Source organism: Malurus melanocephalus, unplaced genomic scaffold (assembly GCF_030028575.1).
Source record: "Malurus melanocephalus ecotype Western Australia unplaced genomic scaffold, MMel_1.1 scaffold_66, whole genome shotgun sequence".
In the NCBI taxonomy this organism is placed as follows: Eukaryota; Metazoa; Chordata; class Aves; order Passeriformes; family Maluridae; genus Malurus; species Malurus melanocephalus.
The window spans coordinates 721,781-747,309 of NW_026623298.1; the positions used below are offsets into that span (position 1 = coordinate 721,781).

At 36.7% G+C, this 25,529-nt stretch overlaps 1 protein-coding gene across 2 annotated transcripts in view; it reads left to right on the forward strand.

Moving 5' to 3' along the window:
• Positions 1-47: 47 nt before the first annotated feature.
• The window catches only part of PIBF1 (progesterone immunomodulatory binding factor 1), a 105,447-nt gene continuing 79,965 nt past the window's right edge, over positions 48-25,529 (forward strand). For both annotated transcript variants that reach the window (XM_057366466.1, XM_057366464.1), the window contains exons 1-9: positions 48-336; positions 1,123-1,438; positions 2,266-2,366; positions 4,166-4,364; positions 9,255-9,374; positions 16,614-16,747; positions 18,789-18,897; positions 22,021-22,202; positions 23,936-24,061. In XM_057366466.1, the coding sequence (XP_057222449.1) occupies positions 1,187-1,438; positions 2,266-2,366; positions 4,166-4,364; positions 9,255-9,374; positions 16,614-16,747; positions 18,789-18,897; positions 22,021-22,202; positions 23,936-24,061 (1,223 nt within the window). In that variant the 5' untranslated portion in view covers positions 48-336; positions 1,123-1,186. The remainder of the gene's footprint in view (positions 337-1,122; positions 1,439-2,265; positions 2,367-4,165; positions 4,365-9,254; positions 9,375-16,613; positions 16,748-18,788; positions 18,898-22,020; positions 22,203-23,935; positions 24,062-25,529) is intronic.

Below are 25,529 nucleotides of genomic sequence, written 5' to 3' on the forward strand. Positions count from 1 at the left end.
GGTCGCCGCGGTGATGGCGTAACGCCTGGCCCCGCCCCCGTCGCGCCTCGGGGAGACGGAAGCGCGCGCGCTGCGGTTGCCGCCGCTGCCTGAAGTGTGCGGGGGCTGCCCCGGGGACCGGCCCGGCCAGGGCTGCTGCTGCCCCGGCCCCCGCCGCTGCCCCCTGCCTTCCGCAGCTCTGGGCATCCGGCGGGACGAACATCATCCCCTCTGCCCCCCGCTGCTGTCGGGAAGGAAGGGGTGGTGGTGGCCCCGGAGAGCCGCCCGCGGCTGTGGCTGACCCGGGCTCCGAGCACGGCGGCTCCTCTCCCTGCTGGGCTCTGAGCAGCGCCGTCTGTAAGTAACAGCCGTGCTCTGTGCCGGGTGGTTGTGAAAGTCCGTGTGGCTGCTGGGTCGAGCAGGCTGGTAAGAACAGTGCAGCTGCTGCTGCTAACGCAAAGGCCAGCAAGGTTTGAAAGGAGGTTGGTGGCCCGGTCTGGGTCGGGCGCTTCTCCCAGCGACAGGATAAGAGGACAAAGTCTCAAGCTGCAGCAGTGGAGGCTTAGGTTGGACATTAAGGGTAATTTCTTCCCAGAAAAGGCGATTAGGTGTTGGGATGACTGCCCACAAAGGTGAGGGAGTCGCCGTCCGTGGAGGCGTTTAGGAGAGTCTGGACGGGGCACTCAGAGCCATAATGAAGTTGACAAGGGGATGTTCGGTCATAGGTTGGACACGATGGTCTCGGAGGTCTTTTTCAGCCTTTATGATTCTGTGATCAAAGTATTCCTTTAAAGTTTTTTCCAGTAAGTTGTGTTATACCTCGTACCAGGTGCTCTCTGGCACAGTATATGCCTGGTGGGTCTCGAGAGTCTTGACAAGGTGCACATCTTTAATTATAGTATCATACTAGTAAGCTAGATTCACACWGGTGTTCACACTGGTATTTAACTTATTCTAGTCAAAATGCTTGATTGTTTAGGAAGAGGGTCCTCAGGCAGCAGCYCTGTTCAGGGCTTCTCAAAATGTTTTTCTTGGGTGAAAAAAAGGTCATGTGATACTGAGAAGTATCGCTTGCTTAGTGGTCTAATTTAACTGGTTAGTTTTTCATAGTGACATTTCATTTAATTATTTTGGTTCTTGCAGCTTATTCTTCAGGGGGCTCATCTCAAGGTATAGCTTAAAAAASCTTTGTAAGTAGTGGAAGAAAATGTCACACAGAAGCTCTAAGGCAATCAAGAAAGTAAACGCTTCTAGCTCCTTGGAATCTGAGGATATCAGCTTAGAAACCACAGTACCAACCGATGATGTTTCTTCTTCTGAAGAGAGAGAAGGTACTGTGAAAATCACTAAGCAGCTGATTGAACGGAAGGAGTTGCTCCATAATCTTCAGCTGCTTAAAATAGAATTATCACAAAAAAACTTGATGATTGACAACTTGAAAGTTGAATATTTGACCAAGGTAAGTACTGTTTCTCCTTTYATTATATAACCTTTTCTTGGGTTTGATGCTTTTATAACATGATCARAACTTATGTTTTAAAAAGAATTTATTTAAATTATATGAGAGAGATCTACTTGGATTTATGGTTTTCTTTGTGTGTTTTGTTTGCGTTATTTAATGAGAAGWAAAGGAAACAAAAATGCAGATAGCTCCGTTGTTCAAATCATTATACTTTTAAATATATGAGGGGGAATCTAGTTAGTTTTACTTTTCCTAAATTCAAAGGAAAAACAACTGTTTTCTTTCAGAAAGGAAGAATAATTCTGTCACTCATGTTAGCAGCATGAAAGGGCTTTGAACCTCAGCTTGTGGAATTCAAAAAAAAAGTGATCTGAATACTTTTTCATGCTTTGTTAATGAAGATGGGGCTAGAATATACCAAGATGYTAATAGTAGATTTTGTTGTGTACAGCGTGGACTAAAATGCATGCCGTTAAGAAAGGTGCAAAAAGTTTGCCACATTTGTGTACAGTTCCTTTCTACGACATACTGTATGCTAACTGTTGATTTCTCTGGCTTGCTGCTCTGAGTTTAAGCCTGACTTGAAATTAGTTGAACAAATAGCTATTTGACTGAAAAAGACCCATTTAAGAACTAAATATTTTTTATTTTTAGTTCATTGGGACAAAATTTATATCATATTCTTTGAAGCCTTAGTGTATTTAGAGGTGTTGTTAGCCATTATTGCCCTTCCCACAGTATTGGGCTCTTCTTTTTGTAAATTTTTTTTTAATTAATATGGTAACTTTTTTTTTTTATTTTATACTCACATTCTTTATATTTAGATTGAAGAGCTAGAGGAGAAGCTTAATGATGCAATCCATCAAAAGCAGCTGTTGTCTTTACGACTGGATAGTCAGTTGGCATTACAGCAAGAAGATGCCAGGTATGATGGAAGTAAAATTAAGAATGTTAACAAATTMATGAATTAATTTGATTTTATATAARTAAGTTATTAACYGAAACAGATAATTATTAGYTGCAGGAATAGGATTTCTTTTGCAGATTATGTTAGTGTTTTCATTCTAAAAATTGAATTTACATTACATAAAATATTTAATTTACATATAAGTAAATTTGAATTCAATTCTCACTGGCTGAAGTTTGTGGGTTTGGTTTTGTGTTACCWTAATTCAAACTTAGGAAGAGGGAGTAAAAATGTTCTTAAAACCAATAAAGAACAAAAGGACTAGGTGGACATGGCAGAATTTCCATCATTTTAAATAGAATTTTTAATAACTGCAGCATAGATGATTTGGGGAAATTAAGTGTATAATTTTTAGCATTTCCAGTTAGTACTTGTCAGAAATGCTTTCTGTTGATGACATAGAAACTCACTTTCCATGTTGTTTTTCTGAAATATTTTGAGTTAACCTGAAAAATAGGCTGGCTTTTCCCAGCTATTTTGTCAATTAAATATCTTAACACCTGTGAATGAAGGGCAATACTTACATAGTTTCATGTTAAATAGACCTTGTGGGATGTCACTAATTCCAAGTCAAGTTTTATAGCAAGGCTAGAACAGATTTAGGGATGCGAAGGGACACCTGAGATTAGTTACAGCAAAGTCTTCCATGTAAGAGCCACTGATTGTCAGAGAAATGTATGWCATTCTGGATGCTTAGATGCACCAGAGTGAAATATGCTGGTCATGTTTGAGTTGTCTAAGGAGTGCTCAGTAAAAAAGTGCTGATGTGCAAACTTTTATTAATAGGCATGAAACAGTTACACTACTTTTCCTAATCTTTTAATTAGTTTTCTTATCGGTCTTTTACTTCACTTTTCATCCTCGTTTAACACAAATGTACACACCATGGTCTGTGACTTATGTCCTTATGTGACTGCTTTGCTGACCTCAGATTTCCTATTACCTTTTCGAGACCAATGGTGTAGACGTTGCCTTGTAGTACTAGTTAATATTTTTTTATTCCTTTTTAAGTAATGCAGAAATGACCATTTTGTAAAGAGTGACTTGCATAAGTTTTCAAGAGTTACAGCTAAAAAAGAAAAAAAAGTAGGTTAGTTGTCTTTGATTTAAATCAAATAAACACTTCTCAACATCATTAACTGATGTGCAGTTTCTCTTGCTGTATAATACCTTCTCACTGGTGATAATAGTAGTGATGGTGTTTTRAGGCTGGAAGCAAGGCTACTTGTTTTATTATAGTAATGGTTGATTTATTGCTGTTTGTTTTTTCTAATAAAGGACTCGAACTTCGTGTGTTACCGTGGTTAGAAAATAAAGGGTTGTATATGGAATAGGTCATGACTGCATGTGCTGGTACTTTGATAAGCTGAAAGTTCAAGTTTCTATTGTTTATTTGTGATTTGCTAGTTCCTTAGGGTTTGTGTGGAAATATATTCTGCTTTGTCTGGTTTCTGTTTTTAACCTTTTAATTGGTAAATTAGGTTTAGTTCATAAATTCAAGTCATCATATGGGGAGATTGCTTTTTCTCACATTCAGCTTTGTATTGTCAATGAGTATAAAGTTCCTGGGTTTTATATATGTAGTATCTGATATGTCTGTATAGCTGTGGTGGTATACACTCTTGCACTGATTACCCTTTGTAAACTCATCCCTCTATAAAATGAACACAACTCACTGCTTTGTCAGGGTATTGTGAAGCTTTGKCACTTGTGTTACTCACTATCTGCTACCTTTTGTTTTCCAATCCATCTTGAAGGAAACATCAGGCTCTAATGAAACAAGAAATGGAAACTATTTTATTGAGACAGAAGCAACTGGAAGAAACAAATCATCAGTTGAGAGAGAGGGCTGGAGATATCCGTCGTAGCTTGCGAGACTTGGAATTAACAGATGAATCCTATGAGAAGCTAAAGTCTCTTTCTGAAGATCAGCTTTCTATCCCTGAATATGTTTCCGTGAGTATTGGGTTTTGTACTGGTTTAAAATATAATCTGTATATCCTGGGTCTGGCTGGGACAGAATTAACTTTCTTCATAGCAGTCCAAATCTTGCTGTGCTTTGCACCCATGTCTAAAACAGTGTTTTGGCTATTGYTGGACAGTGCTTGCACAGCATCAMRGCTTTCTTTTTTCCCCATTCTCCCTCCCCCTGCCCCAGCAAGCTGTGAATAGTCAGGAGATTGATAAGGGACTCAGCTAGACAGCTGACCAAATTGGCCAAAGGAATATTCCATACCACCTGACCTCATAGTCAGCAGTATATAAGCTGGAGATAGAGGAAGAGGAGGTGGGGGGTGGACCTTCCAAGGTGTTATTACTCAGAGACTGATTGTGTATCAGTCTTGATCAGTCTCCCCAGTTTCTGGRAGGTGGTGAGTTCTTTGCTTTTTCTTTTTTAKTTTTTCAAGCTCACCTCTCTTTCCTTCAGTAATTGTTTAGAAAACTCAACACCTGAGTTTTCTTGATTTTGTTCTTCTCACTCTCTTCTCTGTCCTGCTTCCAGGGGAGGCAGSAAGTGGGTGAGCAGCCATATAGGCTGCTGGGCAAGTTCAACCTACCACAAGCTCTAAATTGTGGTGGGTTGTGGTTTTTTCCATCTCCAACTAGAAATAAGGGACTTTCAGGGGCAGATGTGTTTCCAGATCAGTATGTTATGACTGGGTTCCAGTAAAGAGAGGAACCTTTTAATCCTTTAAACCTTTCTGATGTCTTGAAAGAGGGTAGAACTGCTGATGTACTTTAAGGAGGTTAAGCAAAGGGGGTGTTACAATTAAAATGTGAGCACACACTGATGACRGGAAACACAGTAGGCTGGAAAAAGGAATTTGAAACTTGGCTTGCCAGAACCRCAAGTTGGGATGGCTCTTGCAAACATCTCTTACTTTTCTCTTGTGCTTTCCTCATGTCCCTTTCCTATTTGACTAAACACAGGAGACAAAGTGTACCTGACAGTATACTTTAAGACTCCTATCCTGATTAAATGTGTTTATTAATTGTGGCTTGTGGTTGTATAGAGAGGCCACGGTGTACTTGTTTGCAATAAAAAGGCTGTGGGACATGTCCAGAGCATCCTAGGTCACTTATGAAGATCAAGAAGAATTAGACATGTAAACCTTAATTCACCGAAGTAGTAGCATTGAACTTACCTATAGAGCTTGTTTTTAACRAAGCTGTAAATAATACAATGTTAAAAACCTTAGTACATTCATTGAGGTATAAATGAAGCATGAATGAATTCTCTGGATCAATGTCTTGGTATACACTTCTCTTGATAAGAACAGAGAAGTAACAACTGTCACCCTTATCTAAAGATGTTYTTGTGAACATGTTTTAAAATCTGGGTTATTGAAAGTGCTAGGAAAGTCATAAATAAGAATATGTAGTTTGGGGCCTGTTAGGTTATTGCTCCATAGTTGTCTGCTGTACTCTGCCCTCTGCAGAAATATTGGAGGGGATTTTGATTGGCATCACTATGGTCAAAAATCACAGATTTTTAACAGAAACTGAAATCCATGTCAATGGATCTATTGAATTGGTGTGCAGAAAGTTCAGGACTTCAGGATTTGATTGACARTCAGTACAAAAGACTCTGTAACCAGGCAAGACAGATACCATGAGTTAGTAATCTTGTCATCTGCTTTAAGTGAAACTGTCACAGCACAATTTAGATTTAATTTGTGAGTAGAAAATGGTTGTCAAAAAGATGTGAAGTGGGAGAGATGAGTAGCAGCCACCTTCTACCCTTAACCTTCTTTTCTTTTRCATTCAACCAGTAAATGTTATTTTTGTCTGTGACAAGAATTCCTCTACTTAAATGTTCAGTGAAGCCTCTTCTTTCTTCACACATCATCTTTTCTTTAGAAGAAGTCATTTTTAGACCTTTTTTCCTGGATAAAGAATTCTAAAGATGTATTGTAGTAAGATGCTATCTTCTGCTTTTTTTGATTTCTTTTAGCAGAGGAGTAGCATGAACCTAAACGTATCAGTTAAGTTTGGTGGTTGTTTATCATTACTTTGAGTTATGCAGCTGATACAGATGCTGGGATGCTAYAGAATAGTTTTGCATATCCTGTCTGTGCATCTATTTGGCTCCCAAAGGCCAGGAAAAGGACTTTGAAGGGAATGGTGTTTTCTGCTGTGTTTGCCTAAGGAGGAATTGTGCATTTCTCAGGCAGTTAAAATTTCTAGCTCCAAATCCGTGTGCAGACTAGTAATATAGCCTACTGATACTAGGGTACAATTTCCTTGTCAAGAAAGGGTCCTGCTTAGACAGCTTGAGCAAGAAATTTTCAACTCTTTTTTTCTATTTATCTATTATAAAATAGTGCCTTGCAATTCTTGATGGAAGTAAACATGTWTGTAATGCTTAGACTTCATTTGAAACCTGGTGTACTGAACAAACAGCAGGAAGAGCTTAAATGCAGATTTTTTTATATAGAAATACTGTAAGTTTAAAATACTGGAATTAAAGCAAATGTGATGTTTTTCATTGTTCTTCCACAAAGGGGTGCAATAGTGACGTTGGAACAAAGCCTAGGTAATGTTTAATGCTAATGATGACAACTGAAAAATTTTAAGCATCTTTCTCTTAAAATTATACTTTTTGTTTTGAACTTACATGTAAAAATTCAGACTTTCATTTAGTAATTTCTAAGATGTTTTTAGAAACAGTATATGTGAAATTTTAGAGCACTTCAGGCTGTTAAATGATTCAGCCAAGCACCAGTTCAGTTTGCTCAGTAAAGTGAACCGCTTGTGTACTCCGCTGTAGAAAATTTTTCAGCAAATTAAAAAGTATATCTGCAAATTCTGTTTGAACTGATTTAATTGAYATGTCTTTCAGATGTAGCACTTTGSTAACTGCAGCMCAGTTGCTGTTTGTTTAAGAAGGCAGTTAACTGATGCAGCTGCTTTCACATAACTTCATTTAACAGAAGCTAACTTTTTCATCCTCTGCACCTACTCATTTTTACTTAGTTCTAGTTTTCCATAAAAAGTGGTGGACACATGCTAAGAGGTTTTTWAAATTCTCTAGAAAGTGGTAACTGGTTATAGCACATCAATGTGAATTTGTGATTTTTAAGAAGGCAGTTGTTTCTGAAATCCCTCCTACAGTGAGTTTTGTTTCTGCAGTGTTGAGTTGGCAAGAGGCAGTGTGTGCTTTGACTGCTGGGCTACATGAATGTTTATTGGCACTCAAACCACCTAAATAGGAAAAACAGTTGAAGTGCTACAACCTCACCCTCATCTGCTGCATTTATTTGTACTTTATTACTGTGCAGGGATCTTTTTTTGGGAAGGCTGTGCAAGTACACTTGTCGTTGATACCTGTATCTCTTGTAATCTTGGTTTCTACACCGGAATCTGTTTTAAGGTTGCTCTGTTTTGGGAAATAATTGCAGTGTGACATCACAAGTTAGGTTTCCTAGGGAAATTGCAGTAAAAATACAAGGACTTACTGGAAAAGCAGGTGTGGTTTTAAGAAAACAATGCTTTAAGTGGTTACCAATTAGTTATAATCAAGGTTTTGGTCTTTTTTCTTTAAAAATGACCAATTGAATCATCAGATGTTACAGTTAAAAAGACTAATCTTCCAACCATGTAGCATGCTTGMCTTATTGTATAAAGCATGCTACACCTGTGTTTACACTGCAAATTTCTAAGGCTTCTGTGTTTTTTAGAATTCTATGCTGTCAATTATATGAAATATACCTGGAATTTGCTGCTGTTTACAGGTTGTCTTCCTTCTGCATGGAAGTGTAGTACAGCTTGCTCTTAAAGGCTTACTTAATTTGTGCTTTCTTGCCTGTCTTTCTTTAATCATATATCAAAGAAAGCATTAGAGATGRAGGGTATGCAGTAGCTTTTATATGAAAACAATGCTTAATTATGTATTCTTTTCACACCCCCAAATGCAACATTTTAAGGTATCAAGTTTATCTGGGAGTAATGTTCTCTGTGTACGTGTGTGTGGGTGTATATCAAAAAAGCTCTTTCTTCTTTGTTTTGTCTCTTTTTGGTTTTTAATACTGACTTTGTGGTTTTACTACTGTATTTTCTAGTCTTTTTTTCTTGATCTGTAGAAAAGTTCTGAATAAGTTTTATGGATGTGAGACTCCCTTGCCTGACACCCTGCCTATGACTAGAGTGGGGGAAGGGAGAGGAGTATGTGTTACTGATTTTAAATTTTTTTAATCCTATAAGAAGGTAGGGGTTTTTTTGGTGTAAATTTAGCACATGCAAGTCTTTCAGAGCCTTAGTTTCCTTATACAATTTAATCTATATAGCAATATGTTACTGCCGAAGTTGTGTGTATGGTGGAGGGTGGAGAGGGGGGAGGTGTCATGGTTCTTCCTGGCTGTGTGCTGTTCCCACTCCCTGTGCTTGCTCTTGCATTTTTCTTGGTACAAATTCAGTACACTGAGCTGGCAGAAAACAAAAATGAATCTCTCTCCATTTCTACACATCCCATAAAATTTATATTGGCTTGGGGAAAGTTAACAAGTTAAGTTGGTTATTGCTAAATAGGTTTTTTGATTGTTGGGGTTTTGGATTTTTCTTTTTTTTCTCTTTTTTTTTTCTCTGTAATCAAATAGGCTGTAGTTTTGGCACAAGGAAGTGCATGGGGCCATGTGCTCCATGACCAATTGTATTTTTTTTATTGGACAGCCTGACTGGGAGCTGCCTTAGTTGTACAGCAATATAATCTTTACCTTTATGACATGCCCTAGAAATAATTTGGTAAATTATTGCCATAAAACATTGAGCTAATGTATTTTTCGGTTTGTAGTTTCGCAATTGCAATTTTTCTAGTTTCAACTTTGAATATCTATCTTGTTCTCCTAGGTCCGATTCTATGAAGTAGTCCATTCCTTAAGGAAAGAGCTAAGTGATCTACAGATGAAAAAGGAGAGTCTAACAGAAGAACTAAATGGGTACAGATCCCAGCTGAAGTGTCTGACAGAGGTCTGTACTTCTTAGTTATCTCAGTTAAGAAACTGTAAATCCATATATTGYGAAAATCTCATTCTCCAAATCGTTATTCATGTATAAGAGATAAAAGCTTTTTTGCTGTATAAAAATTGCTGCAGAGAGGGGGATAGAGAGGGAAAGAGGAAATAAGCTACGTGCATCCTTGTCTAACAGCTGATTTTATGCAATGGCTACCCTGCAAGAATTGCTCATGAGACTGCTCAGGGTAGTACCTTACCAGCTGTGTTGTGCTTTCGGAGGACAAGGTTTCAGGGTTGGGAAGCTGGACAGGAGATCCACCCAGCAGCAGCTGCAGACACCAATGTCTTGGTAGCAATTTGCTTCACCTTCTGTTTTAATGTTATAAAAATGCATTTTTAAAAGTTCTTTGGAGTTGCATTTAAACAGTATAAGAAGCATGTTGTTTCTAATGTATTTATGAATATTTATAGTATTCTTGGTATGTATGTAGCTAGGGTGATTTCTACTTTAGCTTAGTTCTGCAAAAATCTGGAATTAGGACAACAGTTTCAGGTACTCAAAGTATATTTATCCAGGTCATGGCTTGCAGGACTTAGATGACATTGTCATTTTACTACCTCTGAGAATATTGTTTACTGACTGCCTCTTTTTCCCTGTGAAATTCCCTTATGGAATAATAAGGTGGAAAGAGAAAGCATGTTTCACATGTAATCACAAGTTTCTCTTGTGAAATTCATGTACTTTCATTTCTCATTCTGATTGAATTAGAGAAATTAGTCAATAGCATTTATGCATTTATGTGCTTCAGCATTATTTTGTGTCATGATCTCAAGTCATAACTGAGATTAAACTAATCCTGTTAATTTTACCTTGCATAAGCATTTTCCTTCATTGTACCCTTAATATGCTTTGATTTAATAAAATTGTACAGAGGTATTACAGCCTTTGAGTTTTGACTGACATCTATGTTAACTTTTGCTGAAGAAAATTAACAAGATAGTAAATAATAATAATTAAAGTTGTGCTAGAAACAGTTTTCTTGGTACATTGACATTTTTTTTAAATAGACTTCTTATTTTATTCTCTTTRCACCACATGGTGGCAGTATCCACCTTTCCTACTGATCTGTTCMTCAAAATTTGAAAGTGTGCTGTGCTTTTCTTTTATGGAAATACTTAAGAGTCTCTGTATTTTGATTCTGGAAAGTTCAAGTTTTACCTTGTGACTTGATGAGTTTCACTGTAACAAGGTACTTCAGACAGTACGGTAAAACGAGCATCATCAGGGTGTGAGGGTGCTTTAGATCCCTAATGTGCTTGGTGTACTGGAGCTGACATACCTATGCATCTCATGCAGTTTATGAAGAAGTGATTGAAGTTCTGAATTTAAGGCAATTGGTTTTTGTTTTTTTTCTTTTTTTTCTCTCGTGATAATAAGCTACTTCCTATAGTAAGCATTCCTTCTTTTTTCTACTCTTGCACATAATTAAGGCTTTTCTTAATGACCTTGAAGATGGGTTTCTTCCCTCTTTTTGAGATATAGAAAGGAACAAAAAAACGTGCTTAGCCCAAATCTTTCTATTAGCTACTAATATCTTGGGGGACAAGGATTTTATTGGTTTTTCTGGAAGTTTGTGGCTGACAGACTAGGTTTGAGCAGGTTTTATACATGCATGTATTCACCCAGAAATAAAGTCATAAGAAATATGAGACAATTTGTTCTAGACTCATAGGTAAGTCTATCTAGCCAGCCAAGAATTGAAAAAGTTTGAAGAAAAATTCCAACTTATCTTAATAGGTTAAGCCAGCTCATSAAACAAGGCAACCATGCTGTCTCTACAACTTCGTCAACTTCTGTTGGTGTTGCTGCTCTTAGCCCTYAAAGGCTGCTGAATCTGTAACACAGACCCAATAGGGTCGGGAGCTGTTTCTGGCCAGTGGTAGTAGAAAATGGTTTGTGAAGACTGACTTCTAGAACTGGAACATGGTCTGATAAAAGACATTTGTTCTGCTACCTTCTGATTTTAAAGTGGCCAGTATAAGTGCATGTTCTGYACAGCTGCTAATTTAGTGGCTCTTTGTACACAATTGTTGCATCTGTGATTTAGGCCAGTGCAGTTCCTCTGATTCCAGGTACAACATCCACAGCCCGGGGGAGGCAGTGGAACTGGTGAAAGCCATGTTCTWGTACTGCAGTGCTGACTGATTTGTTACTAAATATGTAGTACAGGCTTGTTTTAGTCCTTCTTTTACAGTGTTCAGTACTTCAAGTATAAATAATGTTGGCATCACCACCTTTGGAGGTAAAGATAGAGGAGGAAGTCCAGCTATAGTGGTGTATTACCAGGAGYTTCCCAGAAATAAAACCAGCTTCTGATGTATGCATTCCCGTGCTGAACATCAGTTTACTATTTTCAGAGTTGTTTGCTTCCAAAGTGTTTAGAGCCTTCCCTCAAACAGATGTAATTTACTACTCATGGCTTTCTCTCAAGGCTGGGAGAGTGGGAAGGAAATCTTGCTTTTCTTTGTACCTCCAGAAGATTAAATGTTGCTTTCTTCTTCTGGCTGGGAGTTTCTTGGCAATGTTTTCCTGGAATTTGGTATTGATACAGTTTTATCAGGGCTTCCTTTTCTTCAGTTATTTTTATATAAAGTTGCCTTCAGGACTTGCAATAAAATTTATTGCATGAGAGTATCTGAAAGCTGTGGTTATCATAAAGACAAAGCTGGTTATGTGTAGGACAAAGATCTTTTCTAAGACTGTGTCTCTGAATCAGGATTAGTAGCTGTCAGGTTTTGCTAGACATAACTAACAATTTTCTCTGTGATAATCTTTTCCAGCTGGAGGAAAAACATATCTATAGTCTTCAAAGAATAAGCTAAGCTTTTATATTCAAAGGATCCCTTGGCACTAGATATGTCTGAATATTAGAAAATTGAGGATGTTGTTGCAACTCCAAAAGGACTGGGATCCCTAAGGTGTCCCCTGAAGTTTGCATATCTGTTAAGACTGCACTGTAGAACACTTCTCCAGCCCCCTGACCGCACTTCTTTCAAGCAGTGCCTTGTTTATTTGGTCTTTACAACTCTCATGAGACAGATGAGGACTTGGTCCTACGTGAAATTTGTGCCTATTTTTTTTTCACTATTGTTAACATTGTTCAAGAGAAAAGATGCAAAGAAGATGCAAAAAAAGATGCAAAGTTATCAGTAACTAAGAGCTTGAGGCAGCAGTTTAACATTTCCAAGACTCAAGGAAATTACTTGTCCATGGAAGTTCCCTTTTCTCTCCCAATACTTCACTATGCTTTTTATACATAGCTATAGCTCGCATTGATGCTAGCTGGGGTTCAGTAGTATGAGGTGATTTAATTATACTACTCTGTAATGATGTCAAGGATACTTTTCACCTGARAATATTTCACTGAGGATTCTAGTAAGCTCAGATCCAGTGAAACAAACTTTTTATTTCTCCACTTTCTTTTGCTATAGACTTATTCCAGAGCTTTTCTTTCATATTTTTCTGGCAGAGTTTCTCTATTTTGGAGTAGCTCAACATTTTTGTTTATAATTTTTAGTGGGAAATAGTGATCTATCTACAATTAGATTAAAAATTTTCAATCTACAAGCAGATTACGAATTTCATAGCAAGTTACTAAAAAGTTTTCTTACTTAGCCAGTTATRTATAGCTTCTTGCTGACATTTGGGCAGTTGCATTCTGATAAATAATGTACTGACCAGTAATTTTTGAATKAAGAGTATGTAAACAATTGAAGTAAAATGTCATCTTTACAAAGGAGCAACACCTCATTCAAATAMCTGGAGGAAATTGGTTTTCACATCACAATTGTACAGTAGCTTTGCATTTATCTAGGCCTTTAGATACCTTAGGATATGAACAAAGTGCTGGCTTTTGTAAGTGTTTCTTCAAASATGGAGATATTTTAAAAAGCTTTTTAAAAGCAGGATCACTTTCTTTCACAGGTTTATCTGTAGACAGTGTAAAGAAGTCATGCTGCTTCTGCTTGATTGGCTGATTAATCTGTTCCCTACATTTCTGCTTATACTCTTATCTCCAAAGGCATTTTGAAAGATCAGCTAATCCCTATCATGCATTATGTGTCACTAACATTGTTCAAAAAGTATGTCACCTGGATTTTRCATTTGAAATTCAGATAGGTGTTTATTTCAGTGACTGCTATAAACTGCTATTCTTTCCATACTGAGGGTAGCTCTGAAGTTTAATATCATTAAACTGAGGGCTGCCATTAGGTCTTTAGTCTCTCTTTCAGTTTGGCTTTTAAATTGTGCAGATTAGCCAAGTTGAGAGTCTTCTTGCTTGAAACATCCATCTGTGGAGAGTGTTTGTAAACCAAAAGGCAATCCCCATGAGAGACTGACTCATGCCCTRTAGAAACCACCTGCACTGGTTAATACTGGCTCTCTTAGACAGCTCTGTCAAGAATTTCTTTAGGCAATGTTTGCCTGCCTCACATATGACAGGTTTGGTTTTTTTTGTTTGTTTTAACCATCGYATCAGTCTGAGTTGTTGCTCTCTGCAGAAGCAAAAATGAGTAAGAGGCTGAAGAGAAGCCGTGACGAGTTTGGAGTACTATCACAGTCACATTCAGTGTGAGGAAATTCTGTTTGTCCTCAAATTATTTTAAGGTTTGTGAGCTCAAGTTATTATTATTTATCGGTATTATTTCCAGGACCTTGTTTCTGTCCTTGTAAGAGCTCTGTATCTTGATTCTTCTAAAAGCCCCTTTTTTGCTGCAGCCAGATAAAGCTGTTCATCAGCATGTTGAAGCTATCTTTTGAAGATAAATGGAGAGATAAAGCTGTTCCATTGCAGASATCTTAAAATCATCTCTGGGTATAAGGACGTTGTTAGAAACTAAATTAGCTTCATCACTTGTAACGCAAAACTTCTGCCTAAGCACAGGCAGCTTGATTGTATTTCTGTAAGATGTGTTGCTGTGGAACGCAGGTTGTGTATATGCTACCTGGAGATATACATATCACATAGCGGGGTTTGTGTATTAGCCTGTTTACGGCCTACACTGGCTGTCAGCTTGCTTTGTCATGTTTCTTCATGTGATTAAAATGCTACTTTGACACCTTAAGATTAGGTAGATGAAAAACAGTGGCCTGTGCAGTATAGTTGGTGTTTCTTCAGGAATTATATGAAATCTTGAAAAACAATCATTATAAATCTCTATATTTAAGGTAGGTCTTAGTATCACTTTTCTAAAGAATTTAAGCTTCCTTCCTTAGAATTACCTTATTGTTACGTGACATTAACACAACACTAATAACTGATCTATGAAATACAATTGAAAAGTAATTTTAGGTCTCAGGTATTAGAAGCAATTGATTTTGCAGCTATTTAGCTATTCTGTTAACTGTTGACTTAAAACTGTCTATGATAACTTTGTCCAGAGGTTAACCAATTTAATTTTATACTTCTGTTRGTTGTCTTCTGGCTGCCAGAGGAATGCTACTCTAGGGAGTTCAGTAGTCCTCTCGCTGAAGGGTGTGTGAATTACAGCATGGTATTAGCAGCAGAATGGCATGGGATTCCCACAGAAGAATTGTATTCTAAACTTAATCTTTCAATTTGCACTTAAAAGTTAAGTGCCCTTACCAGCATTTCCTATTTCCAGATGATTAATGTTTGCACTGCAAAACAGGGTACTGGCACCATTATGTTACATATTTGAAACTTTAGCTAACTTGTGCATAACACCGTTTAAAAATATCTGACAAACACTTTACCATTATAATAATGCCATCTTTATAAATAATAACAAGTAAACTGATTAAAGAGGACAGTGTTGTATAATGTTAGTTTGCTTAATGTATACCCATTAATTAGGGTAAACATAAAAATAAACCATATATACCCGTATGTGTTAGGATGAATAACAATGACTTCTTTGGATGATGTGTTTTTAATGGTAGACCTTCCAGAATCTTGATGAAAACTTTCTGGGAATTGTGATTTTTGTTATTTGTGACTTAAAGTGATTTTTAAAAGGGGAGGTAAGAACGTCTGTGAAACACAAACTCATACGGTATCTTTTACTGCAAAATAAATGTGATTTGCAGTGGCTAAGTGCTTGGTTTATTAATGACATCTTAAGACTATGTTCACCTGCAGTTAATAATATTGTGATGTCTATTCATAATAACCAGATAGAATTATTATTTTTGAAGGCGTCACCACTGTTGAGCTTGCTGTCAGTCACAACAATAGAAAACTGAACTCAGCAGTATTTTGGGAAATAGGATATGGAAAAATCTAGACAGCCAGGGGTATTCTCAAATTTTTAACAAGCAGCTYTTTTTGAAGTCCATCACCTTTATCTTGTGTTAGTGAATGAGAATTATTCTTGTGAATAAATTACTAAGTAATACAGTATTTAGGACGAATAAGAGAAGTTTGTGAAATAAGCACGTATCTAGTAGAAACTAAAAAATAGTCTAGATTCGGGATTAAGGTATAAAAGTCTGCTATTCCTGTGGATAGTTGGAGGGAATGAGTGTGGTTAGGAAATCTGCTGATCTTCAAAAGGAATACCTAATGTTTTAAAATATGAATATTCTCTGTTCTCTTTATTTGCTTCTGTTGTTTTAGTTTCCTGAATAATCTGTAAAAGTATATGAGGAGGAGAAAGAAAGGAAAATGGAAATTAATGCTGATCGACCATTAACTAAACTTTTTTTTTTCCCTTCCACCAAAGTGTTCTGTGATATGCTTCAGCAAACATAAGTTACTGGATATGATAGCTACAATTTGGGAGTAACTGGCTGAAATCTTTCACATAATGACAGATGTTGCCAAACTTGCTGAGCAAGCCATGCTTTTTCTTTTTTTCCAAATTAACTAACAAGTGTCTTCACAGTATCTTCACTTGTTTGAAACTGTTGTAAAGGTGGTATGACTTTTGAGCTCCTAGTACAGATTTGCAGACCACCAGCTGTATATTTGAGGGTTACTGGTCTTGGAAGTTGGGCTAATGGACAAAGGCACTGGAATAGGTACATTAAACAAGTATTTGTAATAAGATAAAAATAAGTTGAGTATTACTTTGGTTACTTTGTGATGTGCTAAATTTCCAAAGACTGGGACAAATGAAAATATCGCCACTTGAATATTCATAAGAGGTTCTCACAAAACTTAGTTGGTGATTACTCTGAGTACATATCAGTGTAGCTGTGATAATTTCAAAATGTCTCACTTCCTAGAGCTATGAAGATGAGAGGAGGAGTCGATCAGAGCTTGAGGTCAGATGCCAGCGTTTAACATTGGAACTGGCTGATACCAAGCAGTTGATTCAGCAAGGTGATTACAGACAAGAGAACTATGATAAAGTAAAATGGTAAGTATGTCTATAATTCAAGTGTTCAACTAACATACCAGTGTTAATAAAGATCAACCATGATTGACTAGAGTTTGTAATTTTATTTTTGACTTACACACACCACAGATAYTTTTCCGTACCTTGTACACTAATGGTTCACTTACTTGCTGTAGTATATTGCAGACATAAAATGAACAACATTCTGAAAATTAATGCATCAAATTATATTCCTATAAATTTAATTTTTGAGATTTATTGTGTTTTCTAAAGGGCCTAAAACTGTCATTGCAGCTAAGGAAGTGGGAGCTGTTGATGGCAAGCGTCTTGGAACAAATACTCTTGGAACAAGTACTTGTGKTTTTTTTCATAGTTTAAAAGCAATGGTCTAACAAAAGTCCGTGTGCTCTACTGTGTGGTGCCTGCAGAGTGAATTAGGAGGGCAGGACCTTGGGAATTAATATTTACAACTTAAGATATCCTTGAAACCATAAATTTGAACTCTCTCAGATAAATTTAGGATTACATTAATGAATTGGTTTAACTGCAGGAGTTTGTGGTGTCTCTTTTTTAAAATACAGATTGTRCTGTTATAGACAATGTTTTGAATGTATCTTGCAAAAAGCAATTGCAAAATAGTGAAAATAGAATTGTTGTTAATATACTCATTGGTATATACTTCAGCATCCAAATGGCTTTTTCAATGTGCTTGCAAGTACAAGCACATGCAAGAAATCTGGTCTTTGGCACATTTGTTGAGAAGTGGATTGGGAAATTTATTTCCAAAAATTTGGATTATGAATAGAAAACAACCTGTCAGCTCCTTAGTTGTTTATACAGGATGAACTTGGGCATAATTACTKACAAATTACTTTGCCCACTAAGTCATTTGAAAGAGAATCTGTCTTCTGGACACAGCATTTTTGGTTCACAGCTATATGTACTAAAACAACCTTAGAATTTATCTGGCATCTTGTTGCAAATAGGATGRATTAATGCTATGGTTTGCTTCCTCTGTGCAACTGCATCTTAATAAGTGAATTGTAATAACTTTTGTGTGAATGGCCTCAGTGTTTAACAGAGTGCGTTTAAAATAGTCTTCGGTTGAGAAAAGCAGGAATGAACGTGCCAAAACTCTATTTGAGAGAGTAGGTTGTATTCAGCTGGGTAGGCACAGACGAAGGGGAGGGGAGAGCCCTGTTGGCATAACTGCATGAGGATATTTGGGAGCACTGCAGGATTTAATCACTTCCAGATTTGTTTCTGCCTTTAAAAAACACTATGTCAGAGCTTCTGGTTCTGCTGTACTACAAGTTACTTCAGCTTTAATTTGTGCTATGCTTAATACAATATTGCTTAGCTTTTTTCTAAACTGCAAGCTCATATGGGCTCATTCATTTCACTGTTGTGACAGTGTAAGAGTAGAGACATGGAGATGTTTCTTTGTGCATGCAGAAAACCCTCTTGTTCAGGACAACAGCACAAGTTTTGCAGCTGTGTCATGTGTATTTTAAACATGAMAACCCACTCTGGTATCAAGGCAAGGGGTTTTATGCAGGAGAGAATACCTACTGAGAACAAGTATGCATTGCTTTCTACTCTGTTAGGAACATGGGAATGAAGTTGTTTTACTTTTTCATTGGACTTTCGTGTCTGCAAAAGATTCAAGAGAATGTAATGGGAAATACCATCAGAAGYTTGATAAGGCTAAAACGATGGATAAGGGTACTTCCAATTCATTGCTAAGGAGAAATGTATAGCTCAAAGTTACACTAAAAAAGAATAGTCAGAGGAAAATGAAATCATTTGGGATGGGAGTTTAAGAGTATTGTAGCATTTTCTTTGTTTCTGAGTATTTAAATAATCTTCAGTTGTTTCATATAATATGATACTGTTGCAGGTGTTAGTAATTCTAAAAGGGAAGATTATCAGCCAACTGTTCTTTGAGTGATTGGTTGGAAGAAGTYAGTGTCATGAACTGGAAAAAGACTGAGAAATGAAAAAGGCATAGGAATCTTTTATTATGCTTTATGCGTCTAATAGTTTCGCTTTGCTTTCACAGTGAACGTGATAGATTTGAGCATGAATTGTCAGAGCTCAGAAGAATATATGAAATACTAGAGGTGTCATACAAAACACAAACTAAAGAAAGAAATGACTTAACAAAAGAGGTAAAGTTCTTACTTTAGTAATTGTGTATTTCTTCACTTTGGGAATTCAATTCTTGGTCTAGTCAAGTTTTGTCAGGATCATGTAATAATTCAATTAGAATAGTCTCAAGAGACCAGCTCCTCCCACCCACCCATGCAGTGCAGAACAAGATTAGGTTGAGTTGGTTACAGCTTTATCACGTTTTAAATATCTCTACAGAGGTATCGAAGTCTTTTGGACAATCTGTTTCAATGTTTGTCTACCTCTTCTAAAAATGCATTTGTAAAAACTAATCAGTTGTTGCAGCTTCTTCTGTTGCATCTTGTTCTGTTGCCATATACTGGCAAGAATCTCTCTCTTTGTATGTGTTCCTCTTGGATAGGTGAAGATAACCATAATATTTTTGCCAACTAGATTTCTCTTCTGAAGGCTGAAAAAAGTTCCAMATATTTCTCTTAACCCCTTATACATCATCTGGTGTGGTTCATGACCATCTTGGTAGAGCTCTTCTGTCCTGCTCCAATATATTTATGCATTTCTTTAGGACATGCATGTCATGGGACATAGCACTCCAAATATAGTCTCACAAGTGTGGAACACAGGGTAATAATTTGTTGCTAATACAGCCTTGTAGCCACTTGGCTGCCTTTTCTGTCAAGGCACTCCACTCTTCTGTCCCATTTTCAGTTTGTTCAACTGATGTTTGTCTGTCTGATCCAAATTTTGCCAATTTTCCCATAGAGCTGTTATAGGAGGTGGCTAAAAGCCATAGAAAAGATCAAGTAAATGACATGGGTAGTACTTCCTGATCCATAGAGACAACATTTTTGTCAGGTTTGCTAGGTTTGGCCTTGGTAATTCCCTACTGTTTTTCCAGTCACCATTTACTCCATATGCATGGATATAGCTTCCAGGGGAATGTGCTTCATAATCCTTGTAGGGATTGTGATTAGATTTACCAACCCAACTGAGTGCTTCTGTTTGAAGGAGGATTCTGGTAATCAGAAGTCTTGATCACTTGCTATGATCTTTAAAACAGCTGACCAACTCACAGCAATATAGGCTATATCCCTCAACACTGGTCAAGTGCTTCCCATTTTTTCCTAGGCATTACATCCATGCCATTTTCCTAGGGATGTGACTTACAAGGCTGAAGCAAAGACATGCTGAACCCTGCCAATAAGCTCAGGAACCTGGGATGAACCCAGGGGAAAATTTACCAGAGGAAGATGAGTGCTGTGAGTATGCTTGATATGGTTTAACCCCWGCTGGCAGTTAAGCTCCACACAGCTGTTTGCCCATCTCAGTGAGATGGGGGAGAGAACCAGAAGAGTAAAAGTCAMGAAAATTCATGGGTTGAGATAAAGACAATTTCATAGGCAAAGCAAAACTGCTTACACAAGCAAAGCAAGACAAGGAATTCATTCCCCACTTTCGTGGGCAGGCAGGTGTTCAGCCAGGGAAGCAGAGCGCCGCAAGAATAATATGGAAGCTCTTTGCATGTTAACKTTTTAGCAGCTGTGTATATGAGAAACTCACGAGTGGTAATCCAGGGGAGATAGTGTTCCTTATTGTCTCTGTATAAATAACAATTTTACAGATAAAATATTCGCTGTAACTGCCACTTTAAAAATAGCATTGCTCTGCCTAATTTTACAGGTAGCTGTAGAGATTGTGAGGAGCATTAGGGAAAAAACTGAGTTTCTATTAGAAAATATCTCATTTGTATCAGTCTGAAAGCTTTCTTAGTCTCTTTATTCCTCAGTCTAGAACTGTAAGAGGACATCAAAAGTCAGGTTTGTTCTCAGYCTACAGCAATGCCCAAAAAAGTATTGTCCTGTAAATCAGGTTTGTATGTACACATCAAGTAAAGTAGCAACAATGACTTTTTCCATTAACTTTATACTAAATTAATCAGGGATTGAATAAAAGTATCACTACTTTATTCTTCCTTGTTCCAGAGAAAGAATATTTACAGGAGCAGTAACTGCTTGCTTTCTTCATCTAGTAGTCCATGATGTCTGTTCATTGTGGATATGCGTACAATGCGTTACTTGGAGAGAGAGCATGTTTACCTTTTTCCTTAATTAAAGTAATAGGACCAGCATTTGTGCCCCACCCTGAGAATGGCTGAGCAAGTGGGCTGATGGAGAGGAGCATGCYTTTAAGAGTACTGTTTTTGTATGAATTTTCATCTGTTGAACTACCYGCTCTTTGTCTTTGTCTCCAGTATCTTCAAGTAACCTTTAGTCCTTCTATGACTTAGAAAAGGTAAATTCTATCTAAACCATGTACATGATGTCTTTATAGCTTTCAGAGACATGTTTCTGTTAAGTTATTAATTTACCATTCTTTGAACTTGGMATGTGACATCCTCAGGGGCTTAAATGGCAAAATTCCTTAAGGGGATGAAACTCTGTTTTGTTATCGTGATTATGGAGCTGGACCACCTTGCAGCAGTGCCCTTATGCTCTTTGGCTGTTCCTTAACTGTGTTCACCTTGAATGGATGGAGACTGCTCTCTCTCTCTCACTGCTTCTTGGTGTAGTAAACATGACTGATCTGGTGACAAAGGCATCTGTTCTCATGACATTCTCATTTCTAATTCGGCATCCATTCAGCCTTCTGTAGCAACAGYAGCTCTTTGCCATTGGGGCAGGCCTGGAACATTACCTTGTCTGTGACAATCATGCCATACATCAGCCCCAGAACTAGCAGTTTCACCATTTCTTTATGGAGCAGTAATCACACTGTTGCCCTTACAGTTTTCAGTTCTGTTTCTGAGAAGGTCATAGTCAGTATGACATGTTGGTACCAAAGTTCTGCATCAATGTTTCTGGCATAGCACTATTCAGTACCGTTGGTACTCAGTACTTCAGTAATATTTAGATACTGATGTAGGTGAAAGGACCTCTTTTTTCAGGTACCAACTACCAGACATAAATAATGAAAACTCATAAAAATATAGTGTTATTAAAGTCTTTTTTCAGCTTAAAGCTTTATCAATTTACTTAAACTAAAGTATGAATAGAGTCTTATGGTTCAAGTGAAGAGAGTTAAAATTAAATTGCAAATATGTGTAAATAAGTTAAATACTTACCTTGAAATTTGTGTTAAAGGGCTCTTTTTAATACCTTTTATAGCTGGCAACCCTACAACAATCCCTCAACTTGTTGCAAAAAGATAAAGATTATCTTAATCGCCAGAACATGGAGCTTAGCGTTCGCTGTGCACATGAAGAAGATCGTCTTGAAAGACTCCAGATTCAGCTAGAGGATGCCAAAAAAGCTAGGGAAGAAATGTATGAAAAATACGTTGCATCCAGGCAAGTTATTGTATGTTCACTTCTATCAGTAGGCAGGTTATTGAACTGTTTTCCCTTGTTTCTTCCACAAATCCCATTTCATTAATTTTATTTTTCAGAAAGCTAATCCATGTTTGTGTAACTAGAATCCAAACACTTTTCTTGGGTCAATATGTATCAAGAATTTTTTTTTTTAAACCTTTGATCTAAGACTGTAGAAGTGAAAGTAAACTTTCAGCATTGGAAGTTCATGGTGATTATTCTCTGAGGCTTACACATTTCATTATGAAACCACCTTTCTTTTTTTCAATGTGTATCCATAAATCTTGTGTCCCGTATAACTAAGAGGAAATATGCTAATATGACTCTCTGATAGACAACTAAAACAAAAATTGTTTTCTAAATGAAAATAGAAGGGTGCTCTTRAAATGATCAGCTATGGAGCTCCAGCCCATATCAGGAGAGTTTTAAATATTATCTTTCCTTTCAATGCAGTCACTCAATGTTTTTTAAATTTGGTTTGCGTGTTTATATCTCAAAACTATGTTCTCCCAGTATTTCTGTATTTTAAATAAAATCTTAAGTCTTACTTTGAACTGGTATTTTAAGAAATCATGAGCTTTTTGTTTTTTAATTATAAACCTCTATATTTTGTAAAAGGTCTTCAGTATTTGCTATAGTGTGGCACAGTTGAGGAAGGAGAAGAAAAAAGTTTAGTTCTACCTTGAACGGTCAATGAAATTCAGTGTCTCAATAAAAAGAAAACAGGAAAACCTGGACAGCAAGCATTCTCCTTTTTAATATTTTGGGGCTTTTAGTTAATGTGAGGGAGTTTTTGACCAGCTCAAGTACTGATTTCTAAAAATTATGGGCTATCACACAGTTGGAAATCTAATGAAATCTAAAACCTTTTACAGTTGTACATGCACATATTTTCATAATACGCTTTTGTTTCCAAACTTGTGATTTCTACCAGTTACTTCATTGCTGATTGATTATTCTTGAACATTAATTAGATGCTGTAAAATTTTGACATTCCTTAAATGTTAAGTGTTTAGAACATAATCCTGTTTTTGTAGGAGAGATTGTTTATGAGAATCCCTACAATCTGTCTTGAGGTTCCAAAGTTACAAAAAGATGTCAAAATTTCTCTGAAATGAAATTCTTTTATCCTGRTATCTTCTGATATTGGTTGAATAAAAACGTTGTGTTTTAAATAATTTGTATGTCATGTTGACAAGATAAATTCCCTAATTTGGGGTTTTTTTTTGACTTCACAAATCTCCACTGCATTTAATCTTCAATATTTCTTGTGATGCTTTTTCTCCCTTTGAGGTGCAAACAGTATACAAAGAATTCTTGTAGTGGCATGGCAGCATTGCAAGTCAGTAAGTTAATCAGTCCTTACTCAGTGCAGAAGAAGAAAGTGAGRAGTTAAGTGTTTACTTAATATAAGCAATTGAGTCAAGACTGACAAAGAATTTTTGGAAGAATGTTAATGTTATGTGATTAATCAATATTAAATTACTTTAAAAAAATTAAATCTGTGTGCAGAGAACTTCTATTTATTCACAGTTAAATGTTTTTTTTATTCCTGGTTAGTTTTCATTTAATTTATGTAGCAATATAGGCTGATAAATATTTTAAGTCATTGAGAGGTGAACGAGTAAAGATTAAAGTAAAAYGTAAAATGCTCTTGTAAAGCTGTACCTGAAGTTTTGATATTTTGACCAGTGCAATATATTTATTTACAGAGACCACTGTAAAGCAGAATATGAAAAGAGACTCCATGAAGAGTTGGAACAAATAAGGTTGAAAACAAATCAAGAAATTGAGCAACTAAGAAGCACTTCAAAAGAGATGTATGAACGTGAAAACAGGTAGGTAAGGTGTAGGCAATATCCTAACTGGGGCAGAAATGACCAAGCACTGTTTTGTACTTAGGTATAATCCTAGCTGACTGACTCTTAGATAGGTGTTCAAAATGTAAGAATTTAAGTTCAGTTGTAAAACTGATGGTAATCCTGTAAAAATTAAAATATACTAAATTATACTTGTACAGTAAGTATATGTTGTTTAAATTTATTATTAAATTATGGGTATCCAACATTAGTTGAAAAGGATATTCATGTTCTACATAAACATTGGTTGTTTGGAGTTTGTTCAGATGTGTAGTGTTAGTTAATTAATATGGGATGACATTTTACCTGTCACACTCTAGGGGAATCTTGAAACTGTGCCAGGAATCCAGAAGAGAAGGTGTTGAAGCAGAAAAAAATCCAAAAGAGATAAGTTTTAGGCTGTTACGAATTAGATCTGAGATTTTTTTAGAGCATTTTGATTCAAAAAAACTATTAATTTCATGTAAATTATTGTGAAGGAAGGAGAAGATTCTAGTCCTGCAAAAACCTGCATTTGTATGTGTGTCATCTGGTTGAATACCATGGAATTACATGYACATACATAAGCCTTTAGGGATTTAGGGATTTGGACCTTTGGCACTGAATTTATTTTTTAGCTTGATTTTGGCCCATTTTAGTCCTTTTAAATGGGAGGAGTGCTGAATAATTTATTTTAACTTCACTATAGATGTCCTGGAAGTGTCGTGTATAGAAGGAAATGACAGTAGTAAAAAGGCATTTGTGGCATCAGCATCTGTTCCACTAATAGGTAGTTTTGTTACTGCTGGGAAGAGTGGAAAAAGAACATGACTTCTGTCTTTCAGTCAACTAAAAGGTTCTAATTAAAAAAGAGTTACATCATAGTGTAGTTTTGCAAGTTGAGTAAAATACATTCACACACATATACATCCACACCACTTCCTGTATGCAAATCTATTTTGAATTGAAGAGTATGAATTTAAACATGCACTCCTTGTGGAGATTTGACAAGGGTCTGTATATCATTGAGAAAGCTACTGAAAGATATTTCATTTTTATCTGGAACTGTTTACAGAGGTTTTGTTCCTCATTTTGAAATAATTACATCTGAACTGTAAATTCCTTAGATTTGCCCACATGTTTGGCAAAAAAAAAAAAGAAGAAAAAAGGCTTTCTGGCTTATTCTATAGAATACTAAAAAAATCTGCCATAAGACAGTCTGCCTCAATGGTAAGACAAAGGAAACCCCAAACTGTGAGCAAAACAATTTGCAGTGAATTTGTGTAATGTGATGAGATGCTATTTGTGGCTGAGAATAAAATTAAGATGCTGGTTTCATTCTCCTGCTCAAAGCATCGAGTGGTGTAACAGCTAAGGTATTTTAATACTCAATTGCTCATATTTTTTGCAACTTTGACAAGCCTTACGTGCCTGATAGTTCCTTTGAATTTATTGGCACTTGTTTTAC